Raw genomic sequence first — 25,932 nt, 5'->3', positions numbered from 1 at the left:
AAAACCAAAAAACCGAGTGCTGCCGGTGTAAGGACACAAACAGCTCCCTCTCCCAATTCCCTACTGTGACCCAGTGCTGCCGGCAGTCGGGGGCGGGAGCTGAGAACAGCCCAGGGCTGCGGGCAGTCAGAGGAGATTATGCACCCTTCCTTAGGTATGCATACCTTCAGCCTCTGGTTTTTAGGAGGGGGGGGGGAGGGGGGAAGGGGGAAAAACCAACAGAGAACAGCTGAGTGCTGCCGGCAGTCAGAGGAGAAGAAAAAAAAAAAAAGCCGAGAACAGCTGAGTGCTGCCGGCAGAGAAAGAAAAAAAAAAAAAAAAGCGGAGTGCAGCGTCCCGACCGAAGATCAATCGGGACGCGGGACAAATACCTAAATATCGGGACGGTCCCGATTTTATCGGGACGTCTGGTCACCCTACTTTGCACACCCCTGGAACATCCAGGCACAGTCTGACCCATAATTTTATTAAGCAGTGCTACCACAGTAAACTCAGCTTCAATCTAGAACTATATCAATATCTTAGGAAAACCATGAATAGTAATTATTTTATAACAAACTTGCAAAAGTTATACAGTCCCAACGTTACATGAAAAATAATGTAACCTGAACTCGAGTCCAGGACATCTCTGAAAAAGGAAGCAAGGGCCAGATTTTTAAAGGCACTTAGGCCCAGGGGCATCATTTAGGGGGGCCAGGGAAGCTCTAGCCTCCCCTACCCCCAAGTTTCATGCCAGAGGTCTACTCACCCTAGCCCCAGACGGAGGTGTTTTAACTGCAACACAGCTAAGCCTGAGTGTAATTTGGGAACAGTACAGCCTCCGGGGCAGGGAGTTTGTTTATAAACAGAGGCAGGGTGATTAAGATAACAAAAAGCACCACTGCACCCTCCTGCCGCCCCAGCCCTGGGTCACTGGTAACTTGCTCCCAGGGCGGGTCATTCAGCAAGAATTTTGGATGTGCACAGAACACAGACAGGATTGGTTCCCATATGGTTACAGAATTGCAGTAAAGTGGAACAATGTTCAGCTTGTGTGATTGAAGGCTATCTGGATGCATATTATAAGATTGTCCCACATAAATGAGGAAAAGTTGAGGTGCCTTTATTATTCTTTTGTTCCATTCTTTGTTTCTATGGGGAATTTGCCAATGCAATATCACTGTCTTCCTTTTAAACAAATAAAACTAAACCTTAAAATAAATAATAATAATAATAATAATAATTAAAAAAAGCAATGGCTATTGAAAATAAGAATTCCAGTCCTAATAACTACTGGGAAGCATTTCTTGCTCAATTTATTCTACTTTTTCTACAGCAAGTTACAGTGGATCAGTATATTTGATTTGGGAGAAATGAAGTAACAGCTGCCCAAATTGATCTGGAGCACTCCTGAATTTTGAGGATGTTCAAATCTAGAAGGCAGATGCTAGATTCCCTTTCTGAATATTAGCTAAATCTGGAAAAGAAAAGTCAATTTCTGCTTCCATGGCTCAGAAGTGTAAATCCTCCTACGTGCCTGGTACTGTATCTAAAGCTGCCCAGTCTAGTAGAGCTTCCCCTCCCTTACTTTTCATTTTAAATTCTAGTGGGAGCCACGTACCTGCCTTGCTAGGCTTCAGATAGAGAGATGCAATGTCCATTTAGTCCACACAATTCTTTCTTTGGGGGAGAGCCCAGGGCTGGGGCGGCAGGCGGTGCAGGTGGGGGCCAGAGCTGGGGCGGCAGGGAGTGCAGGTGCAGGGGGGGGGGGGAGAAGAGCCCAGGGCTGGGGCGGCAGGGGGTGCGGGTGGGGTCCAGGGCTGGGGTGGCAGGAGATGAGGGTGGGGGGAGAGCCCAGGGCTGGGGCAGCAGGGGGTGCGGGTGGGGGCCAGAGCTGGAGCAGCAGGGGCTGTGGGCAGGGGAGAGTCCAGGGCTGGGGCAACACAGGGGTGCAGGGGGAGCCCAGGGCTGGGGTGAGGGGGGGCGGCAAAAAACTAGAGCTGGCTCTGTCCCTACCATTTACAGCAAGTTGCAGCATGAAGTTTCAGTTCCACATTCTTTCCCCCTCCCTTTCCTGTTAATTGCTGCCGAGGGAATGCTGGGAAATGTAGTTCTTTCCCTGCTCCAGGGCTGGCTCTATAGGCAGGGAGCTAACCAAGGAACTACAGCTCCCAGGGCTCCCTGTTAGTTCTCAGCTCCCATGCTGGATTCTTGCGCCCCTGCAAATTTGCCGCCCCAAGCACCTGTTTGCTTTGCTGGTGCCTAGAGCCGGCCCTGAAAAAGGGCAACAGAAATGATTAGGGGTATGGAACACCTTCCGTATGAGCAGAGATTAAAAAGACTGGGACTTTTCAGCCTGGAAAAGAGATGACTAAGGCGGGATATGATAGAGGTCTATAAAATCATGAATGGTGTGGAAAAATTGAATAAGGAAATGTTATTTATTCCTTCACATAATACAAGAACAAGGGTCACCTAATGAAATTAATAGGCAGCAGATTTAAAACAAACAAAATAAAGTCTTTCTTCACAGACAACCTGTGGAACTCTTTGCTGGGAGAGTTGTGAAGACCAAAACTAAAGCAGGGTTCCACTAAGAACTATATAAGTTTATGGAGGATAGGTCCAACAATGGCTATTAGCCAGAGTGTGCAGGGATCCAACACCATGTTCTGCATATCCCTCGCCTCCGTTTGCCAGAATCTGGGAATGTGTAGGAGCCAGAAGGGGGACATGCTGCTGCTTCTGGGAGCTGATTGAGATAAGTGCTGTCCGGAGCGTGCACCCCTGACTCCCTCTTGTACCCCAACCCCCTGCCCTAATCGCCCTCCTGCCCTCTGAGCCCCTCGGTCCCAGCCCAGAGCACCCTCCTGCATCCCTAACCCCTCATTTCCTGCCCCACCCCAGAGCTCACACTCCCAGCTGAAGCCCTCACCCCCCCCAACACCCCAACCCCCACCCCCATCCGAAGCCCCTTCCCACACCCTGAACTCCTAATTTCTGGCCCCACCCCAGAGCCCTCACCCTCTCCCGCACCCCAACCCCCAATTTCATGAGCATTCATGGCCCGCCATACTATTTTCATACCCATATGTGGCCCGTGGGCCAAAAAGTTTGCCCACCCCTGCACTAGACCTCACTCCCCTCTCAGAGCTGAGATAGAACCCAGGAGTCATGACGGGGTCTCTCTCCCCACAGAGTTAGTAACAATGTAAGAATATACATTAAAATTTTAAACCTAACCAGTGTCCCTTAAGTGACTTGCCACAAGACGTGAGAACATGCGAGTATTAGAGCTGAATGGGTCTAATATTTATTTCATTTTCATTTTTTATATAGGAATTAGATACAGGGCTCCTGTCAGTTAATTGCTAAATTATCTGCCAAAAAACTAGAGCTTTCACGCCCCTGGAATAACAGTTAAAGTTGGATCCCGCTTCCAAAATCTGTAATGCTGCCCCTGCTTAGGCACTGTCCCACTCAGCACGTCTCCCACAGGGTTCACCACCTAGCGGAATTTTGAGAGCCAGGATAGGTGCCAGTTAGATGGGGACCATCTAAGCAGCTACATACGGGACTTTAAAAAGCTGAAATGAGTGCTGCCCTGCTTAACTGGACATCTTCTTACTCAAGCAAGGCAAGCTTGGAACTTTGCAAAGCGATGAGAGGCTGACCGGCCCTTACACACGTCTGACTGCTCCACGGCCATTTCCACTATCTAGTACAGCACTGGAAAAGAGAAAATACTTTTTATTCCCCTCCCTCTGGAGTCCCCCTGAGCATTCCTAGGAACCCTAGCCACTTGATAAGACACACTCCACTTCCCTGCTCCCAGCCAAAAGCTAACCACAGGCACAGGACAGAAACAGTGGTGAGCTGAGCTTCCCACCATGCTTTCATGTCAGCATTCTGGAGGGTGGGGAAGGAGCAAATGGAGAGAAAGGGAGGGAGGCACTCCATGCCACGCCAGCACACACTAATCCAAGTCCCTTTGTCCATAGCCTCAGACGGTTCCCAGCAACTCCTGGAGGAAGTCAATTTCAACAATATCCCCGAGCACATAAAAGATAGCTTTCATCATCTAGCTGGGTTGATGGCACCCTGAATTTATGCTCTGGATATACTCAAGTGCTTAGTGGATCCCCAATTGCTATAGGAATGCAAGGGGACAATCTTCTACGAGGGTGGAAGGAACAGGAAAAAGTCCTGCCTCTTCATTTAGTCCTGGCCTTAGAGAATATGCTAATAGGAAAAATACATGAAAATCCCTCAAATACACAGGAAGAAAGTAAGAACTACCATCACTAAACTCCTAAAGTGACCCAGATGGGTCCTGGTGCCGTTATCCGAACCCTGCAACTGATCTGAGCAAAACCTTCCCCACCCTCCTTTCCTATCTTCTCCACTAGGACGCTCATGGACACCCATCCATTCCTCACTCACCCTTGCTCCAGACCACAGTTACTGGGTTACAAAGCTACAACCATTTGCTGTGGGGGAGTGGCAGCACTTAGGACACCAAGGCTTAGGTATTTCAGTGCCAATTGGCAGGAAAACAGTCACCCAGGAAGGTTAGGCAACAGCTAAACAGTGGATTTAAAAATACCATGGGCATGTAAATGGTGGATTTAGCCATTTAATTCTTCTTTAGGTACCTAAGTACCTTTAAAAATCTGCCCCTCTGGTCTCAAAGGTCACATATCTATATCCTAAATAAATCTATACGTATACTCATTTACAGTTTCTCAGTTGTTTCCGCCAAATTTAGAGTGACTGTATTTTAGGTTGTTTTTTACAACATAAAACATACCTACAGAGTAATTTTGCTCTCTACCTACTGAGGCGTTTAGTGGAAGACCAGGCTGAAAAATCTTTGTAGTAAATGCTGCACCCCTAAAAAGAAACAAATATAATTTTAAAAATTTGTCATTCAAGGAGCAATGCACAAAAATACTTTGCCCGTTCTCATGGGCTACGCCTTCTCTGGGTCAGCTGCTGCCGACCTGCCGCCGGACACCTGGGCCGCAGTGGCCCTGCCCCTTCCCCAAGGCCCCCACCGTCTGTTGCTGCCTGCCTGCTGCTGCTCACCGCGTCTCTCCTCCTTGGGGGCGGGGGAGCGAGGAGGGAACATGATGAGCCAGTGGTGGGCGGGAGGGTCTGGCGGTGGAGTGAGGCAGCTCGCTCGGCCGTGCACTGGGGCTGGCCGGCCATGGGAGGGGAGGCTGGCCAGCCATGGGGGGCGGGGGATGCTGGCCGGGGCCGGAGGCTCGGCCCGGTGTGATTGGGGCCGGACTGGCGGGGGGGTGGGAGGGGAAGGGGACAGCAGCCTGGCGTGGGCAGGCTGTGGGGCTCTGCTTGTTATGGGGGGGTTGGGCTCCGGCGTGCGGGTGGGTGCAGCCTCGGGCAGAAGAGTTGCGGCCAGCAGACTAGCCTCCCCAAAGCGGGGCTTCACCCACCACACATGCACGTTCTGGTACTTTGGACAAAATTTTCAGCCTTGTAAATGGTCAACATACAACAGTTTGCTACTTTAATTGGAGTTACCAACTTATTCAGTGTAAACACAGCACTGGATTAGTTTTGATTAAAAAATAACACAAGTTTGTTTAACTATAAAGAGAGATTTTAAGTGAGTACAAGTACAAGGTATTAAAGTCAGAAATGGTTACAAGAGAAATAAAGATAGAATGCTTTCTAGTCGCTAAAACTTAACAAACTAGACTTGGATCAAGATAAAATCCTTACCACATGTCCCCAGCAACCTTGCTGACCAAATTCTCAGGTCAGAAACCCTCCCAAAGTGCAAAGGCTGGTTCCTGTCTTCTTAGGTGAGAGAGAGAGAGAGAAAGAATCTGGGGTGCTTTTGCCCCTTGCTTTTATAGTCCAGGCACCTTTTGAAATGCATTTTCCTGAGGGTTACCCCTAGATAAAGTTCCTTCCCGCTGCGAGGAATATGGAATTTCATGATGAAAGAGATTCCACACTGTTGCTTGCTAAATTGCAGATCGAGCTGTTCCTGCCTCTGGCTCATTGCCAAAGAATGACCACTTGACAGATGATTGCCAATCAACTTTCAGGACACCTGACTATGGGCATTAGCTTGTCCTTTGTCTTTGTGGAACAGGTTTACCCTCTTCCCAGACTTATCTGGTAAACACATTTAGGTCATAATTTCAGCTTATGTTCATAACTTTACATATAATGTTGCTACACAGATTTCACCATGATATTACTGATCAGTGAGTTATTAGTTTTCAAACAATACCTCACAAGGCATATTTTACACAAAGATCATTACAGTAGTGTGTAGGGCAGAGGTCCCTAAACTGTAGGTTGTGCCCCCCCCGCCCCCCCCCCCGGTTAACACAGAGGAACATTCAGGGCCAGGCGGCGGGCCGGGCCAGCCCCCACAGAAGCAGGGAAGAAGCACCACCCAGCCCCCAGTCGTGGCCCTGGCTCCCAGCCCCATGCCTGACTCCCGTCCCCAGCCTCAGTGCGGTTCTGCACCCAGCTGGGAGCCTGGCTGCGGCTCTGCTCCTGACTCTGCTCCTGGCCCCGCCCCCAGCCTTGGCTCCAGCACCAGCCCCACCCCCAGCTGTGGCCCCAGCCTCATCCCCTTTACCCCTGTCTGTGTCCCCCACCGCAGAGCTGCGGCTTCAATCCTGGCCTTGGGGGGGGGGGCAGAGGGGCATGAACAGAGGGAAGAGGGGCACAACCCTCAAAAGTCTGGGGACCACTGCTGTAGGGTGTGAATACAGGGTGCATTCAGTCACAATGTGCAATACCAATGTGACCAAATTGTTGAGTCCTATTCATCAACCAGGTAGGCAGGTAGTAGCCCAACCAGATGCATGATTTTTGTGACCAGGAGCTTCACCAGTGGAGAACTTCCAGAGCTGGGAAAACATATGATCAGCTTACACTATGTTGACCTTCTAGTTACTTTAAGACTGATTGTTCCATGAGGTATCCTACATAGATGCTTATACTGGTTTTGCCACATCACAGAAAACAAGTAATGCTGCAAGAGAAATTTGTTTTGGTGATGTGGTAGCCACCAATATGGATTGCTAATTCTGACCTGAAGACCACACCCAAGGAAGAGAAGAGTAACTACAGAGATGTTAAAATAGGCACGGCTAAAATGACAATAGGGAAGAAACTGGAAGAGCAAGGGAGGAAGATGTGTCAGAGCCTGCTGGAGTCTGGAAGAGAACTTCCAGAGAACTTACTGACCAAATTCAGCAACAACTGAATTCATCCACTGAGGCCACACCACGCTCAGCGAAGGGCCTGGCCGATGCCAACAACATGGCCACCACTCAAGTACAGTTCGCTCAAAGCCTATCTGAGCGGAAGAGATCTGCAAGGAAGGAGGAGTGCAGATAGAAGGTCTGAACTTGCAGGAAAGGATATACAGTATCTATGCCCTTTAGTGAGGTTCTTTGAAGAGGATGAACAGGAACTTGGATTTGCAGACCTATTCAGTTCAGGCAAATCAGACTTAGTTTAGCAGACATGCAGGGAGTGCCACCAGACTTCAAGTCTGGCTTTTGGGTGTGGGTAGAAGTTGGGGAGAGGGATCTCCTAGCCAAGGTTGAGCCGTCTGCAGGAGAAAACTGGAGCATGTTTGGAGAACTATTTTCACTTTGTGTAAAATGAGGCATGGGTACCACAAGTCACATCTGGGTGCTCCCTGAATCGCCAGGCTGTGGAGACCAACACTAGAAAGGCCACTTTCTATGCCAGGAGACAAAGTTGAATGTTGAGAATGGGCTCAAATGTTTCATAACAGAAGTCATTTAGCATCAGGTTTGGGCTCCAAAGTGAACAAACTTAACAGGAGGCCTAAGGTAAGAAACTACTCTAAGGAACTTGGTTGGGAGCTCATTAAAAACCTTCCATGGAACTCCTAAGGGTGCTGCTAAAGGATGAGGCCCAAACCATAAAAGATGAAGGCCCTTTCTCAAGCCCATCCAGATGAACTCTGCTAATCTAGCATTAGCAGATTTTCTGGTTTAGGTCCCAGGGAAGAGAAAAAGATACACAAGATTCTGTAGTAAGAGAGGGAAGCATCCTTCAGGGCATAAGCCTGCAGAAATCAAGAACGAGCTTTTTCTGCCAAGTATATACCAAAAACAACTGGATAGGTGCATTACTGAGTTGGTGAAGTATCAGGTACTGGCTACTGCTAGAGACAGGATACTCGATTAAAGGGACAAATGGCGTGATACAATATGGGAAATATAAAAAGATGTACTTGCTGTTGTTTACAAAGCAAGTTAAAAAAAAACCAACCATTATCTCATGGTACTTACAAACTGATTTCCATAATCATAAATTCATAGTATTGAAACACCTATTAGATCAATGATACTCAAACTGAGGCTCGCAAGCCACAAGTGGCTCTTTAACATGTCTCCTGTGGCTCTATGCAGCACATGATATTAAAACACTGTGTGATTTATTTATTAACCAATCTAAGTTATTGACAAATCCAGATGTTTTTCCTATGTTATTAACCACTTGTAGTTGATAAAATAATACTTGGTCAGTCATTTTGCTGTAAGAATTATATAACTAAATATTTCCCCTGTCATACTGTTTAAATGAGTATATAGTACTATAGTAAATGAAACAATGAATTCACACTACCATGGCTTTTTTGGGTAATGTTGATTGGTAATTTGGTTCCTAAACCACTGAGTATCACTGTATTAGATCATCCAGCCTATTTTCTTCCCAACACAGATTATTCCCTACCGGATTTTAGGATTTTGTGTTGTCTAGTGTTAATTGCTCCAAGGGATGGTGCTTCCACAAGTTATTCCATGGCATATGGCCATTCTATGGTTTCATAAATCTCAGTGTCAGGATGTTTTTTTCTGACAACTTAAATTTTCCTTTATTTTTTCCAGTTATGCCCAGTTATATATCCTTATATGTAAATATATAGGAATGGGCACAAGAATGGAATGGTTTCACCCATCACTGATATAAAACGATCTCTGGCATTAAACACAACTGCTTATTAGCAACCAGTAAAACTATTTTATAATTCAAGGCTGGAAAAAATATCCCATCCAAATGAGGCTACAAGGGAAGCTTTTTGCTGGGAAATTACTGTTTGCCTGAATGGAATTTGTCCAGCGCATATTATACTCACCGGAGCAGAGACTGAGATTGTTCAGTTTCACTCATCTTATGAGCCAGCTGGGAGAAAAAAGTGTTTGAACAAGTTGGTGAATATAAACTACTCAATGATTTAATTTTTCAGCATTATTATACACCTATTATCAGTGGTTTTGGAAGACCTAAATACAGCAGTTAGCAGTGAGACTCCAAATTCTGCTAGACCGGATTACTATGTAAAATATTACTATGGCATATGGGCTACTTTCTCAATCCAAGTCAAGGAAGACAAAATACAGTCAGAATGAAAATATACCTTATATAATTAAATTGTATACGCTTAAGCTTGAGCTCTTTTATTTGTGAAATGACCAAAGTACAAATTAAATATATTCCTCGCCTCAAATTCACCCTCTTTAGTTGAGTCCTGGAAGCAAAGACTCCCGTCCCCAATTATTGTTAACCACTCTTTCTTCCCTCTGGTAACAATAACCGCATCTTCCAATTAAAGAGGATAGGCTGCTACTCCAGAAATGGCTAAAGTAATAGCATCAATCACAACAACTATGAAAAATACTAATAGTACCCAAATTGTCCCCTAAACTAAGGCCTTCTCTACACTGGAAAGTATTTTTAACCTAAAATGTGAATTTAAATTAATATAGTTATGCCTGTATAACACACACTCCTCTCCCCTCCAGTGTGGACTCTCTTATTCTAAAATAAGAGTTCCTTCTTCTGATTTAGTTTATGTCTCTTGGGAAGGGTTTAAGCTAAACTAAAAATAAGTCTCTCATATCAGAATAAGAGCATTCACTCAGGGGATTACATTGATGTAACTATACAGGCATAAATGTAAGTCTAAAGAAGCTCATATACAGGACAGGAATCTCCATCACATCAATCTAGAGTTTCCTCCTACTCATTCTGTCAGCCTGTCATCTGCAGGTGGAAAAAACTGGTTGCTAATTTGAACATCCAGTAAGTTTACAGGCTAATTACAGCCCTGCTCCTGAAACTGTAGCAAGGCACGCCCCCCATGAAACTCCAGAGGAGACTCTTCTGTGCATTCCTGGGGTAAGTATATACTGCAGATTTGGTGCTCCTCCTTCCATAAAACCCTTTTCAGTTACATACACTCTGGCTCTTTCCACATACAGAAGCGGGAGGGGCACAATCAGGCACAATTACTCCAATAATTATTCATTGCAGTATGTGTGTAGCTGAGGAGCTGTAATTTCTATACATACCGGATTTATCTCGTTCTTTTGCTTCATATTTTTTAGATTATCACTGAATTTATAGACAAGCTGAATCTCTGGGGAGAGGTTTTCTAAAACTAAACACAAAAATAGGTAGTTAAAGCCACTTTTATTGCACTACTGTTATACAGACTCAAGGAATTTCTGCAAATTCCAACTGCCTGAAAAAATAATTTGATAAATCACACCTTCACACTGGTCACTTCTGAACTAGATTCTAAAATCACAATATGGCAGATGCAAGAACTGAAAAGAAAACAATTTAGGGAAAAAATTATTAATTCTTTTGCAGACAATATTAAGGAAACATGGGCTACACATCAGACAGTGTGATTCATTTCTGACAATAGATTTTTTTTCTAACAACTGGAATTTTAGTCAGTGTCCTCATGCACATAACAAACTTTAGTACTCATCTTTACACATTAATTATCAATGGGATGGGAAGATTAAAATTACTGAATGATGATACTGAGAAAAACTCAGCTCTAGAGTAATATAGAGTAATATAAAGATCTGTTGAATTTGATCCCTTATACTGCAAAAATCACAACATTGGTATCCAGATGATTTTGTTGATTATTTTATCAACTTCGATTGACTATAGCGCATATTCTCTTGTCATGAAATTGATGTGATAAAAATTAGCACAAATAATAACATGCTAACTACAATGGGCTGAATAGAAACCAAAAGCTTAACAATGAGCCAAACAAAAGCTCTGTACTCTGAAGCTCTAATTCCAGTGGATGACCAGAAGGAGCAAGTTCTTTCAGGTGAGGATCCTCTCTGCTGATAAAACTTTATCACCAGACCACAGAGAATTCAGCTCCAATAACTGACACCAAGAAAATCCTAGCCATTTAGAAAGACTCCCATTGCCTTCAATGGGGTTTGGAATCGGACCTCTACCTACTATGAGTAGATATAAGGTGAGAGGTAATCTCTCAAGGTGCCAGATTTCAAACCATGCAGGGTCTTAAAAATAGGCAAAAATACCATGAATTGGACCCAGAAACAAATAAGAAGCCAGAGTAGAGTTCTGCACACTAGTATTTTGTGTTCGGAACGCTCAAACACTTGCAAGGTAGGCAGTAGAATTCTGCTTTGCCAATCAAGTTTTTATTGACAGGAGTATGGGATCACCACATTACTTAAAAGCGATTAAGTGAGGCTGAATTATGGAAGGCAACCCAGACAGGTCCCAGTGAAAATTTTATGCTACACCATCAAATACTTGTTTATGCCCCTTACTTTGAGGAGCTATCTTAGAAAGCCTTTAGAGTTAACAAAAAATAAATTCATACCCCTGCTCTTCTTAAACTAGGTACCCTTAGTAACAACATACTGGCAGAATGAAGGAAAATAAGCACTAACAAATTTATGTTTTAAACGTATATATTTGAAATATATTGAAAATTCAGCCTGAAAGATTAACTAATTGTTATTCAGATTTTATTAGAGAGATGCAAAATTATTCTGCTTAAAAATACTGTACAAAACTGTTTCGCCTAAAAATTAAGAAAGAGTCAAAGAAATAAAGGTCTCAGGAAAAACAACATATATTGTCTACTGAAAAAAGAACAATTTCTTACCTCCATCTACTCTTCTTATGTCGGCAGCAAAGATGGTTTCAGTTGTTAGAGATACCTCCTTATTAACAAAAGATAACCTTTAAAAAAAATAAAAAAAACCCTACAAATTGTTCTATCATCCTCTTACCAAAGGTACAAACACAAGCAACAAAATATTAACCAAAGCCAATATTTCTAACTCCATTCCTTCCCTATAGTATCACTTATTAAATACCACTGTAATTATGTGAGAGCATTTTTAAGGTAAACACTATTTTTCAAAAGTTTAGAACCTGGTTGTAAAAATCTGCATCAAGCTGCAAATTGGCATAGAAGGATGTGAGTCATGAATACATCTCTGTTTTTACAAATTTCCAAACATTTTTAGTCAACATTTCTTAGGAGATACAGAGTAAGGGCAATGTTGTTCAGCGGGTTTAATTTCTCAGTAACCAAAGTATCCGTTTGAATGAGAACATCAAGAGAGTTCTGAAATTAAAAAATAAAAGAAATGTCCACATTTGCAGTATTTTTATTTTACCAATGCTTTTATCATTGATTTTATTTTTTTGGGGTTGGATTCTGATACCTTTATCCCATTGAGTAATACATTGTTTCTCAGGTAGTCCTATAAAAATCAATGGGACTATTTCTAGAGTAAGCCACTATTCCATATAAGGGTTCCGGAATACCTATGGAGATTTTTTCCCCCTCACACTTTAACCTGTCGCAGAAAAATTTAAAATAGATATTTATCAAAGAATCTAGGAAGGCTATTCTAAAACCATTTTAGTCAGGTTTATATTAGGTAGATTCCAGTCTCACAGGACTGTTCTTTGTGCTTTTTGTTTTTGTTTCCAAAGGTGATAGTCCTACATGGCACAGATGCAGCATTCAACTTGTTGGGGTCCACTAGGCATAGCTACCAGGTAACTCGGGAGAGTGGAAGGCCAAAAGTGCCGATGAAGCTCTTTTGCTCTGGGTCTGTGAACCACAGTGACTCCATCTTGGGAACTCTCACCTACTTCTATGCTAACTGCTTACATGCTCTGAAGCAGGCTGAAGCAGAAATGTATTGGTCAGCGTTTTTAGCAGATGGCTGCAATTTCACTCACACTAGCAGAAATAATAGAGATAAGAAGCGGGGTAGTTAGTTAGCAGGCGTCTAATCCAAGGTCGCAAAGACTGGGAAAGTTTTCTCACAAGCTTATGTAGAGCTTATTGTAACAGTTGTCTGGAAGGGAGGGGTAAGGGGGAACAGCCAGACAAAGAGATGTATTTAAACAGTTTGAAGTATAAAAGGTAAAAGTTGTTTGTATTTGTTGCACTGGATTTGAGACATGCTGGTCTCCTAGTGCCATTTCAGAGCTCTGAAATAAACTTAGCTTGATTTCTCCCCTCGGTGTCTTTATTGGTGCCAAGCACACTGGGCGACGAACCCCCTGTTTGCCATCTCGGGCCCAGTTCTGGGCAGGCAACAAACTCATCACATAAGTCCCAGAAATGTATTAACACTCATTTTTTAAGTCACACTTGCTCCTATACATATATATTTATCACCTCTTCGTGTGCAGCTCCTCTTCGTCTAGGTCACTCTCAATTACTGAGCCCTCCACTACGGTCTCATCACTGTCACTGTCAGAAATGTCATCCCCCTTCTTCATGGCTCCTTCTCCACTCCTCAGCCTCCTAGGGACAGCTCCTCCAGACAGCCACTCTCCCTCCCTCCCTCGGGCAGCTCCTCCAGGCAACCCTCCTCCCCCCTTCAGGCAGCTCCTCCCACTCCTGAGGCACTGAATCACAAGCAAGCAAGCAGAGGATGGTGCAATGCCTTCTGGGAACTGTAGTCCTCATGGAGCCTTGTTGTGATCATCCAAACAACAAATTTACCCTAATTGTGAGCTTAACTGTAAGGAGTGAGTGAAAGTTCATAAAAATGTCACAATAATCCATAATAAATACACACTGATGGGAAAAGGTGCAAGAGAGAGACTGAATTAGTCCAAACAAGAAGGCCAACTAATATAACTCAAGGACTGTGTTAAGATCAGGCCTGATTAATATGAAGTGTATGCCACAGGACATCAATGAATCAAAATTGGTGTGTCAGAAATTAGGTCTAACTGGTGAACAAATTTAGTGAAGGGACAGGCTATTACGCTCATCACTCCCTTTGGAGGTCCTGAAAAGAAAAGACCCTTGAGGGGGAAAAATAAAGAAGCAGCTGTATCCCCACAACCTCTGACTGAAAGACAGGTGAACAGGAAATGAACGAGCTTTACCATTGAGGCTGCCGGGTGCCACCCCCATCATCTTCTTGGATCCACCATGACACCATTGAGCCTTTGCCATCCTGATAAACAGAATCAGACTTTAACAACAGCTCCATCCCATCCCCAACTAACTTCTTCTCTGTTCCCCAAAAAGGACAGTGATCACCATCTAAGAGACTATCAAACAAGGGTTTTTTTCCTTCTAGACTTACTCCAGCTAGAGAGAACGTGAACAAGAGATACTGGTAAAATGAAAGCCTTACTTACTATTCTATATTTCAAATGCTTTAACTATATCTTTAATAAAAGGTGAAAAAGATTTTTAATGGTGTGTTCACCATAGTAATAAGCAGGCTGAGCTCATCGTATACCAAACCCCAAACCTGGTATAACACTGTTTAATGTTGGATGTGACAGGGTCATGTTAACACTTTTGACTCTTTGGGCCCATTTATTCCATCTAAGGCCTGGTCTACACTACGATGTTAGGTCGAATTTAGCAGCGTTACTTCGATTTAAGCCTGGACCCGTCCACATGACGAAGCCCTTTTTTTCGACTTAAAGGGCTCTTTAAATCGATTTCTTTAATCCACCTTCGATGAGGAGATTAGCGCTGAAACCAGCCTTTCCGGGTCAGATTTGGGGTAGTGGGGACGCAATTCGACGGTATTGGCCTCGGGGAGCTATCCCAGAGTGCTCCATTGTGACCGCTCTGGACAGCACTCTCAACTCAGATGCACTGGCCAGGTAGACAGGAAAAGGCCTGCGAAATTTTGAATTTCCTGTTTGCCCAGCGTGGTGGAGAGCCCAGGTGAACATGCAGAGCTCATCAGTACAGGTAACCATGATGGAGTCCCAGGATTGCAAAAGAGCACCAGCATTGACCGAACGGGAGATACGGGATCTGCTCGCCATATGGGGAGACGAATCAGTGCTAGCTGAATTCCGAGGCAGTAAACAAAATGCCAGAACATTAGAAAAAGTCTCAAAGGGCATGAAGGACAGAGGCCATAACAGGGACGCACAGCAGTGCCGCGTGAAAATTAAGGAGCTAAGGCAAGCCTACCACAAAACCAGAGAGGCAAACGGAAGGTCCGGGGCAGAGCCGCAGACATGCCGCTTCTACGCTGAGCTGCATGCCATGCCAACCCTGTGCTTTGACTCTGTCAATGGAGAATCACGAAACACGGAAGTGGGTTTTGGGGACGAGGAAGATGATGATGAAGACATTGAAGATAGCTCACAGCAAGGAAGCGGAGAAACCGGTTTCCCCAACAGCCAGGATACGTTTTTCACCCTGGACCTGAAACCAATAACTCCCGAACCCACCCAAAGCGTGCTCCCAAACCCTGAGGGCACACAAGGCACCTCTGGTGAGTGTACCTTTGCAAATATTACACATGGTTTAAAAGCAAGCATGTTTAATGATTAATTTGCCCTGGCATTCGACCAGTACAGCTACTGGAAAAGTCTGTTAATGTGTATGGGGATGGAGCGGAAATCCTCCAGGGACATCTCCAGAAAGCTCTCCTCGATGTACTCCCAAAGCCTTTGCAAAAGGTTTCTGGGGAGGGCTGCCTTATTCCGTCCTCCACGGTAGGACACTTTACCACGCCAGGCCAGTAGCACATAGTCTGGAATCATTGCATAACAAAGCATGGCAGCATATGGTCCCGGTGTTTGCTGGCATGCAGACAACATCCATTCCTTATCTCTCTTTGTTATCCTCAGGAGAGTGAGATCATTCCTGGTCACCTGGTTGAAATACGGTGATTTTATTAAGGGCACGTTCAGAGGTGCCCGTTCCTGCTCTGCTGAACAGAAACGTTCCCTGCTGTTAGTGATCATCCCAGAGAATTGGGTGTGGGGGGAAGCGGAGGAGGGGTTAGTTGGGTTTGTGCTGCACATTAACCTGGATACCACAGCCCCTCCTTTTACATTGCAAACCCATTTTAAATGGCCAACCCAATGGCCGCTTGGTATGTGAAATGAGGGCACTGCTGTTTGAAACCATTCCTACATGTTATGAAGGTTAAAAAAGCCAAAAGACTGGCTTACCATGACTGCCTGCAAGCCGAATTCTGTTGCCTGGCACTGCGTGAGTGATCTCTCACACCAAACCGGCAGGCCCTCAGTATAAGAGGAAAAATGCGACCTTGTAACGAAAGCACGTGCTGTGTAATGTGAACAGCAAGATTTAACGTGAAAGAGTGTACCCATTGTTCTCTAAAATGTGTCTTTTTAACTACCACCTCTTCCTTCTCCTCCACCAGCTGCAAATGTTTCTCCTTTGCAGAGGCTAGTGAAGATTAGAAGGAGAAAAAGGCGCACTCGGGATGACATGTTCTCGGAGCTCCAGCTGTCCTCCCACGCTGACAGAGCACAGCAGAATGCATGGAGGCAGACAATGTCAGAAGAGGATAGGTGGCGTCAGCTTGCTGACAGAAGACAAGAGTCGATGCTCCGGCTGCTGGAGCATCAAACTGATATGCTCCAGCGTATGGTTGAGCTGCAGGAAAGGCAGCAGGAGCACAGACTGCCGCTATAGCCCCTGTGTAACCAACAGCACTCCTCCCCAAGTTCCATTGCCTCCTCACCCAGATGCCCAAGAACACGGTGCGGGGGTCTCTGGCCACCCAGCCACTCCACCCCAGAGGATTGCCCAAGCAACAGAAGGCTGGCCTTCAATAAGTTGTAAAGTTTTAAAGTGCAGTGTGTCCTTGTCCTTATCTCCTCCACCCGGCGCTTCTCTCCTCCTCCACCCCTCCCAGGCTACCTTGGCAGTTATCCCCCTATTTGTGTGATGAATTAATAAAGAATGCATGAATGTGAAGTAACAATGACTTTATTGCCTCTGCAACCGGTGATCGAAGCGGGGAGGGGAGGGTGGTTAGCTTACAGGGAAGAAGAGTGAACCAGGGGAGTCATCAAGGAGAAACAAAATAAATTTTACACCATAGCCTGGCCAGTCATGAAACTGGTTTTCAAAGCTTCTCTGATGCGCACCGCGCCCTGCTGTGCTCTTCTAACCGCCCTGGTGTCTGGCTGCGCGTAATCAGCAACCAGGCGATTTGCCTCAACCTCCCACTCCACCATAAATGTCTACCCCTTACTCTCACAGATATTGTGGAGCGCACAGCAAGCAGTAATAACAATGGGAATATTCTTTTTGCTGAGGTCTATCCGAGTCAGTAAACTGCGCCAGTGCTCTTTTAAACGGCCAAATGCACATTCTACCACCATTCTGCACTTGCTCAGCCTGTAGCTGAACAGGTCCTGACTACTGTCCAGGCTGCCTGTGTATGGCTTCATGAGCCATGGCATTAAGTGGTAGGCTGGGTCCCCAAGGATAACTATAGGCATTTCAACATCCCCAACTGTTATTTTCTGGTCTGGGAAGAAAGTCCCTTCCTGCAGCTTTTGAAACAGATCAGAGTTCCTGAAGACGCGAGCATCATGTACATTTGCCGGCCATCCCACGTTGATGTTAGTGAAACGTCCCTTGTGATCCACCAGGGCTTGCAGCAGCACTGAAAAGTACCCCTTGCGGTTTATGTACTCGCTGGCTTGGGTTCCATCTATCGCCCCACCACTGTTAGGGAATCCCATTGCAGCAAAGCCATCCACTATGACCTGCACATTTCCCAGAGTCACTACCCTTGATACCAGCAGCTCTTTGATTATGTTGGCTACTTGGATCACAGCAGCCGCCACAGTAGATTTACCCACTCCAAACTGATTCCCGACTGACCGGTAGCTGTCTGGCGTTGCAAGCTTCCACAGTGCTATCATCACTCGCTTCTCAACTGTGAGGGCTGCTCTCATCTTGGTATTCTGGCACTTCAGGGCAGGGGAAAGCAACTCACAAAGTTCCATGGAAGTGCCCTTATGCATGGAAAGTTTCGCAGCCACTGGGAATCGTCCCATACCTGCAACACTATGCGGTCCCACCAGTCTGTGCTTGTTTCCCTGGCCCAGAATCGGCGTTCCACGGCATGAACCTGCCCCATTAACACCATGATTTGCACATTGCTGGGGCCCGTACTTTGTGAGAGGCCTATGTCCACGTCTATTTCCTCATCACTCTCGTCGCCGCACCGCTGTCGCCTCCTCGCTTGGTTTTGCCTTGGAAGGTTCTGGTCCTGCATATACTCTAGGATAATGCACGTGGTGTTTAAAGTGCTCATAATTGCTGCGGTGATCTGAGCGGGCTCCATGATCCCAGTGCTATGGCGTCTGGGCTGAAAAAAGGCGCAAAACGAGTGTCTGCCATTGCTTTCACGGCAGGGAGGAAGGGAGGGTGGGACCTGTCAACATGTACACTCGCGACACTGTTTTGGCCCCATCAGGCATTGGGATCTCAACCCAGAATTCCAATGGGCGGCAGAGACTGCGGGAACTGTGGGATAGCTACCACAGTGCAACGCTCCAGAAGTCAATGCTAGCCTCGGTACTGTGGACGTAGTCCGCTGACTTAATGCACTTAGAGCATTTTGTGTGGGGACACACACAATCGACCTTATAAAAATGATTTCTAAACAACCGACTTCTATAAATTCGACATAATTTCATAGTGTAGACATACCCTGAGGCATATGAAGCTGACAAGAACTACAAATCGCAGACGCTGAGGGACAGGGCATTAAAGGAACTACTGAAAGTGGCAGGAAACACTGGGTTTGTCTTCACTGGCTGAGAATTCTAATTGGTGGGAAGTGCCTCACTGAGGTCTATCAGTTAGACACCAAATTACCTTTTGTGGATCTGCCCCCCAAGCCCTTCCCCTTTCCTCTGCATTTCTCTCCTCCTGGCTATATTAGGCAGCTCCCTAGACAGCCTGCTGTCTTCTGTGAGTTTTTCTTAAAAGACTAACTCTCTTCCTACAATGTATGGTGAGCCTGGGCACTTAACTGAGGGCTGTGAATTCCACTGGGAGGCAGGAAGTTGGGCATTGCATTGCAACACTGAGCATTGAAACATTTACCATCCCTGTACTCATACCCTACAAACTATTGCAATAATGTTTGTACAAAATATGCCTTAGGTGGAATAATTTGAAAATGAATAACTCACTAGCCAATAATATCATGGTGAAACATATGTATCAACATAATATGTAAAGTTATGACATCTCCCTGTATAATGTTATTGGCACATATTCAAAAGCATTACAGCTCTGCCTATTCTAAACAAAGGCCTGTTTAGTAGTAGTAAACAGGGTTCCCGAGACAGCATGGGAAGGAGATGTCAGAAAACAGAACAATATGCAATTCAGCAAACACGCATGGGGCAAGAAAGAGCATGGAGCCTCCTTCACCAACAGACTCCATGTCACCTTCTTCATTGCTTGAATTACCTTTACTCTAAAGGGTAACCCTCAGAAGAATCCCCTTCAATGGTTTCCTGGACTATAAAAGAAAGGGGCAGAGTACCCCAAGTTCTCTCTCTTTCACCTAAGACAACAAAGGCACCAGCACCTTTGGGCCTCTGAGAGAGATCCTGACCAAGAAAAGGGTCAGTCACCATCTTGCTGGAAGACTGTGGGTGATAAAGGCCATCTTAAAAAAAGCTTTGAACCAAAACTTGCTAGGTTAAATTTCAGATGCTTGTTTTCACTTGTATTTACTTGTGACAACTTCTAACTTTGGCTCTTACAGTTGAATTTGCTTAAAATTCTATCTTCTTTTGTTAATAAACTTTTTTACCTTTAAAATAAAACGATTCAGTGCTGTGTTTAAACTGAACTGCTTGATAACTCCAGTTAAAGTAACAAACTGTTGAATACTGACTCCTTACAGAGGCAACAGATCTTAATATCTGAACAGTCCAGGAGACAGTGCCGAATACACGTGTTGAGAAAATTCAGGACTGGGAGTGTTTGGGAGGGTTACCCTGCAAAGCAGTAACCAAGGCTGGTGGAAGTCACAATGTGACCAATGTGTTACCGATAGGCTGCTGGGGTCAAAGCTGCTAGACCAAGGCTGCAGCTATACGTAGACATGCTGGGTGTGACGTGCATGCTGTCAGGCTGCTTGTGAGTGACCCAGGTCAGGATCTGCTGCATTGGTGCCAAGTAGGCATTGTTAATACCAGTTTACGAATGTCTGTGAACACAGAATCAGCGGAGGGTATTAGGAATTGGAAGGTGTATATATAACAGTGCACTTCCTCCCTCAATGGTAGCAGCATTTCAGAATTTAAAGAAGTGTTAAAAAGTAAGTCCACTGCTAGGCCCTTCTTTGGTGTACAGTTACAGCGCTTCAGAAGCACTGGTCCAGCCTCTTCTGTGGGGAACAAGGGGAGGAGAGGTTAAAGCACATCTGCACTGGAGGGATGCTCCTGAATCTAGGTTCACTTTACGTTGGCCCGAATTTTACCCCATTCAGATAGAATTATGTAGTAGAACTTTTTGTAAAGGAGACTTACCAGATGATCCTTCACATTTCTAGGCAGCCCAAACTTCCCATGCCCTCCACTGAATGGACCATTCCGCACCAGGCATTATTTGGTCCTCAGTCAGGAAATGATGAAAGTGTGGCCACTGCATAAGTCAAGTCCAGGGCTAACTGCATGAGCTGCCACTGCTTAAGCCAAAGAGCCACAGCTCTGCAGCTGGGGTTATAATAACTCAAATACCCTGCAGACTGACACAAAGCGGGACTTGAAACACACATTCAATATTGGGTTACTACTGCATCAGTTCAGAATGAGATATATAGTTAAGTGTCATCAGCATATTGTTGGAAGTTGATTCCAAGGCATCTCACTCTCTGCCCCAGTGGTGTATACAGGAACTGGTTCAAAAAGTAATTACAGTTGAACCACTAAGTAGCAGAGACCATAATATAATTAAGTTCACCCACTTTGGTAGAAGAAAAGTAACAAAAATTAATTCAGACACACTAAACTTTAAAAAGGATATTTGAAAAAAATTAGAACACTGGTCCAAAAGACCCTAAAGTCAAAAGTAAGGGAACTAAAATTCTTAGATTCTACATGGAAGCTGTCTATATAGACTATAATAGAGACACTGAAGGCATGAGGAAAAAAAAAGAATTAGAAAGGCTAAAAACAAACTGGGGTGACAAGATTTAAGAGGCTATTCAAGACAAACAGGTATCCTCAAAAAATGGAAAGCCAGCCCTGCTGAAGCTAACAGAAAGGAGCATAAACTATGGCCGGTAACTATAAAATAGAAATTAGAGGGCTAAGAGACAATTTAAAAAGCAAATAGCTGAAGACCTAAAAACACACAATAAGAAACTCTTTAAATATAGCAGAAACAGAAAAGCACCTGAGAGTAACAGGCGGCAGTGTGTGTCTGTTTCTGATAGACTATGAAGAAGTAAAGGGAAGAAGTGATGACGATAAGGAAGCTAAATGATTCCTTGGCTAGAGAAGATACTGGGGACATAAGAATCCTATCCCCATCCTTTTCAGATAATAAAGATGAGATGCTGTCAGAAATTGAGGTGTGAAAAGAGAAGATAAGTTAAAGAGTACCAGGAATGAATGTAAGTGTTCTGAAAGAACTTAAGTATGAAGTGAAGTTACTATTAGCTACTCTGTTGGAGGTTAACAAATGTCATGCCTATCTTTACAAATATATCTAGAGGTGATCGTAGGAATTAGACAAGTGAGCCTTACTTCATTTGGTTGAAATTATCATTAGAAATATTATTATTATTAACACCCACATGAATATGATATGGAAGGAACAAACCAGCACAGCTTCTCTACGGAAAAATAATATTTTTCTAATTGATTAGAATTCTTTGAGCCTGTCAACAAATCAGCAAATAGATTATTGGACAGTTTTTATATAATTTCATATAATTTATTGGACAGTTTTTAACACTCACTCATAAGACACTATTAACAAAATTAACTTTTCACATAGAAGCAAAATACTGTCATGAATCAGAAACTGTTGAGAAGATAGAAAACAAAGGCAAGGAATGGTCCATTTTAAGTATGGCAAAAGTTTAACAGTAGGGAAGCCTCAAGGTCCTATCCAGGGGCTGGTGCTTAATGTATTTATTTATGACATGGAAGAGAAGTTAACCCATAAAATGATAAAATTTAGATAAATCAAGACTAGAGAAGACAGAAGAATGTTAGTGGGGCCTAAAAGAGCTAGGTGAATGGACAACATGTTGGAAGATTAAATTAATTGCTGACAAAGGCCTGGGAGGAATAATCTGAACTACTAATACACACTGCTATATTCTAAAGTAACTGTAACCCCTCAGGAAAAAGTCATGCTTATCAGTGACAATACAATGAAAACCTTTTTTTTCCAATGCACAGCGGAGGACAACAACAAGAACAAATGGCAAACAATGTTAGACTGCATAAGAAATGAGATAGAAAATAACCCTGAAAATATATCATTATATAAATCATTGGTATGCCCTTACCCAGCTGATCATCTTATCTCAAAACATCATCGTCATCATCACTCCCATAACTGCATTGGTCGTTGAGGCACCATCATTGATGAGCAATCAACCGTCTCCACCCCTGACAATTGTGTGTCAGTTCTTGAGTCTCCAGGAAGTCCATTCCTGTCCACTCTTTCATGTTGTCAATCCATCTCTTCTTCTGTCTACCTCTTCTTCTCAGTGATATGTGAGCTGATCCCATCACGTTTGTCATCAGCTTGGTTTTCTCTGCACTGATTTCCATGCCATATTTTGTGGAGGTTTCATCCAATTGTTTCACAAGGTTGGTAAGTTCATCTTTGCTGCCTGCCAGGCCATCAATGTCATCAGCGAATCGAAGATTTGAGATTGTTTGCCCCCCCAATGCTGACTGTGCATATGTGATCTTCTAGGGCATGTGTCATTATGCGCTCCAAGTAGATGCTGAACAGTGTGGATGAAAGAAGGCAGCCTTGCCAGACTCCAACAGTGGTGCGAAACCACTCTCCTATTGTGCCATTGATGAGAACTGCACTGCTGGCCTTGGCATACAGTTGTTTAACAGTAAGAATAAGCTTACGACCAACATTGTACTTCTTCATTGCTGCCCAGAGAGCTTTGTGCCATACTCTTTCAAACGCCTTTTTGAAGTCAACAAAGACGTGGTAGATGTCCTGCTGGTGGTGTAAGTACTTCTCACATAGAACACGAAGGTTGAAAATCTGCTCTGTGGTACTTCTTCCAGCACAAAAGCCATCCTGTTCTTCAGCGATGATATTCTCTGCTTGTGGCTTCAATCTGTTCAATATGACTTTCAACATCACTTTGCTACGATGGCTAATTAAGCTCATGGTCTGGTAATTTTGACACAATTGCAGGTTGCCTTTCTTTGGCAGAGTGACGATTAGTGATTGTGTCCACATGGAGGGCCATTCACTGGTCTGCCAGATCTTGTCACAGATCTTGGTGAGTACATCTATTACTATTTATCCTCGGAATTTCATCAATTTGGCTGGGATGTTGTCAATACCTGTAGCCTTTCCATTCTTGAGTGATTTCACAGCTGTGTCCACCTCTTCACACAGTATTGGAAAGTCATCCTTCTCTATTGAATCTGGGCTGTGTAAGACACTAGGATCTCCATTTGTCTGGCGGTTGTATAGATCAGAGCAGTAGTTTGTCCACCTATTGATGATGTCCCTTTCTTCTGTAAGACTGTTCCCTTCTTTGTCTTGAATTGCGTTAGCTTTGGTCCATCTTTTCTTCGTCAAATCTTTTACAACCTGGAAGGCTCGTTTGCTATTTTTATTATTGATACTCTTCAATTTTAGAGAATTGTTTTTCAATCCATATCTCCTTGGCCACCTTCATTCCTTTTTTGATCTTTCTGCCAATCGCTCTGATTTATCAGCTCCCTCCGTGCTGTTCTTGTCTCTCTTAAGTTCTCTTCTAATGTCATATATTTGTAGTATTTCATTTGTGACCCATGGTTTTGTCTTTTTACAATGTTTCCCATCTGTCCCCTGTGAGTCCGGGGACAGAATAGGCCCACTGCTCCTCCTGCATGTTGTAAGAAGCGACTAAAAGGGGGTGCCTGGAGAGGGATGGGCTCTGCCAGTTAGACATTTGCCCAAGATGCACCATATGATGAGCATACCGGATTGATCGCAGCCCGGGTTAGTAATGACGGTGCCATCCATTTCCCACCCGGGCAGATGCGACAAGTATACTACTGGTGTAACCCCAACAAAGAGGATCCGTGGAAGAGATAACATCACCATAAACACATGGAATGTAAGGACATTGAGACAAATAGGGAGGTTCAAAGAACTCACGTACACCTCGTACCTCCTAGGAATCTCTGAGGTCAGATGGAAGAACTTTGGAGAGGTACTAACAGAAGAAGGCCATATACTCCATTACAATGGAGAGGACAAACATGTCAATGGCGTAGGATTTCTTGTGCATAAAGATATCAAGAATTCAGTATTAGGATGCCACCCAATGTCCAGCAGGCTTATTTCCATCCATCTAAAGGCAGTACCATTTAATATCACAGTGGTACAAGTCTATGTCCCTATAACAGACTATGACGAGCAAATTGAAAATTTTTACAATCAGCTCCAAGACATCATCGATAAGATACACAAGAAAGATCTCCTGATTGTACAAGGAGATTGGAATGCTAAAGTGGGTGCTAAAGCACAGGCAGATTGGAAAGATTATTGTGGCCCTTTCTGTAATGCGGTAACCAATGAGAGAGGATTGAGACTTTTGGAGTTTGCCAGCTATAACAATCTGATTCTTGCAAACACATTAGGAAAACATAAAGCATCTAGATGATCAACATGGCACGCACCTAATGGTCTATGTCACAGCCAGATCTACTACATCATGGTGCAAAACCGATTTAGTTCTGAGATTAACAGAGCTAAAACAAGGAGCTTCCCTGGTGCTGATATTGGAAGTGTCCACCACCTTGTGATGCTAAATTTTCAGCTGCAGCTAAGGAAAATCATCAGGCCAAAGTTCACCAGAAGTTTGACTTAGAAAGACTCAGAGACCGAAACATTGCAGAGCAATTCCAAGCAATGATCAGCAGAAAATTTGCGCTGCTGCTTGCTCTAGAGGAAGATGTAGAAACAATGACCAACAATTTCAATGCTGTAATGAATGAGGCAGCAATGGGCATCCTTAGGAAACATCGTATCTCAAAACACGTAACAAAAACAGAAGTGGGGTTCAGAGATGGGTGATTTCTTCTGAGAAGAGACTGAAAACAATAGGACTGTTTAATTCATGGAGGAGACAAATCCAAAAAAAACATGACAGAAGTATACAAGAAAAAGAATGGGAAAGATCAGGTTTATCTGGCATCCCTGTTTGCCCTCTTACTGCAAGATCATGAAAGGCAACAAATGTAAAACTCATAAAATACTTTTTATACAACACAGTTAACCTGTTCAATTGATTGCCACAAGATATCATAGAGAGCAAGATTTTAGTAGGATTCTAAAAGAGATAAGACAGTTATATGGGTATTGGGAACATCCACAGTTACATCAGATAGGGTTTTCAAAAAAAATGTATTGCATACTTCAAGGCATACACCAAACACTATTAGATCCAGACAAAACCTTTTCTTCAGGGAGATTATTCCATAATTGTCCATTATGGGGTTTCTTGTATCTTGCCATTAACCACCTAGCAGCCGATGCTATCAGGGGCAGCAAACTGTACTGGACCGACCACTGGGGTCATCCAGAATGGCAACATTTAAGCTCCTGCC

General features: G+C 44.1%; 1 protein-coding gene across 8 annotated transcripts in view; it reads right to left on the bottom strand.

Moving 5' to 3' along the window:
* Positions 1-25,929, bottom strand: part of ANKRD31 (ankyrin repeat domain 31) — a 133,516-nt gene extending 107,587 nt beyond the window's left edge. For 2 of the 8 annotated variants that reach the window (XR_010588790.1, XM_065550081.1), the window contains exons 1-5: positions 14,230-25,929; positions 11,969-12,045; positions 10,362-10,450; positions 9,146-9,192; positions 4,790-4,872 (exon numbers count right to left, since the gene is read on the bottom strand). Coding sequence is in view for 6 of the 8 variants with exons in the window: in XM_065550081.1 (XP_065406153.1) it covers positions 4,790-4,872; positions 9,146-9,192; positions 10,362-10,450; positions 11,969-12,045; positions 14,230-14,336 (403 nt within the window). In the remaining 2 variants the exon portion in view is untranslated. The other 6 variants (XM_065550083.1, XM_065550082.1, XM_065550084.1 and 3 more) reach the window with 6 other exon arrangements.
* Positions 25,930-25,932: the final 3 nt, after the last annotated feature.

This window comes from Chrysemys picta, chromosome 6 (assembly GCF_011386835.1).
Source record: "Chrysemys picta bellii isolate R12L10 chromosome 6, ASM1138683v2, whole genome shotgun sequence".
NCBI classification, from domain to species: domain Eukaryota; kingdom Metazoa; phylum Chordata; order Testudines; family Emydidae; genus Chrysemys; species Chrysemys picta.
The sequence above is the reverse complement of the archived record's forward strand: the minus strand, read 5'-3'. Positions and strand labels throughout refer to the sequence as shown.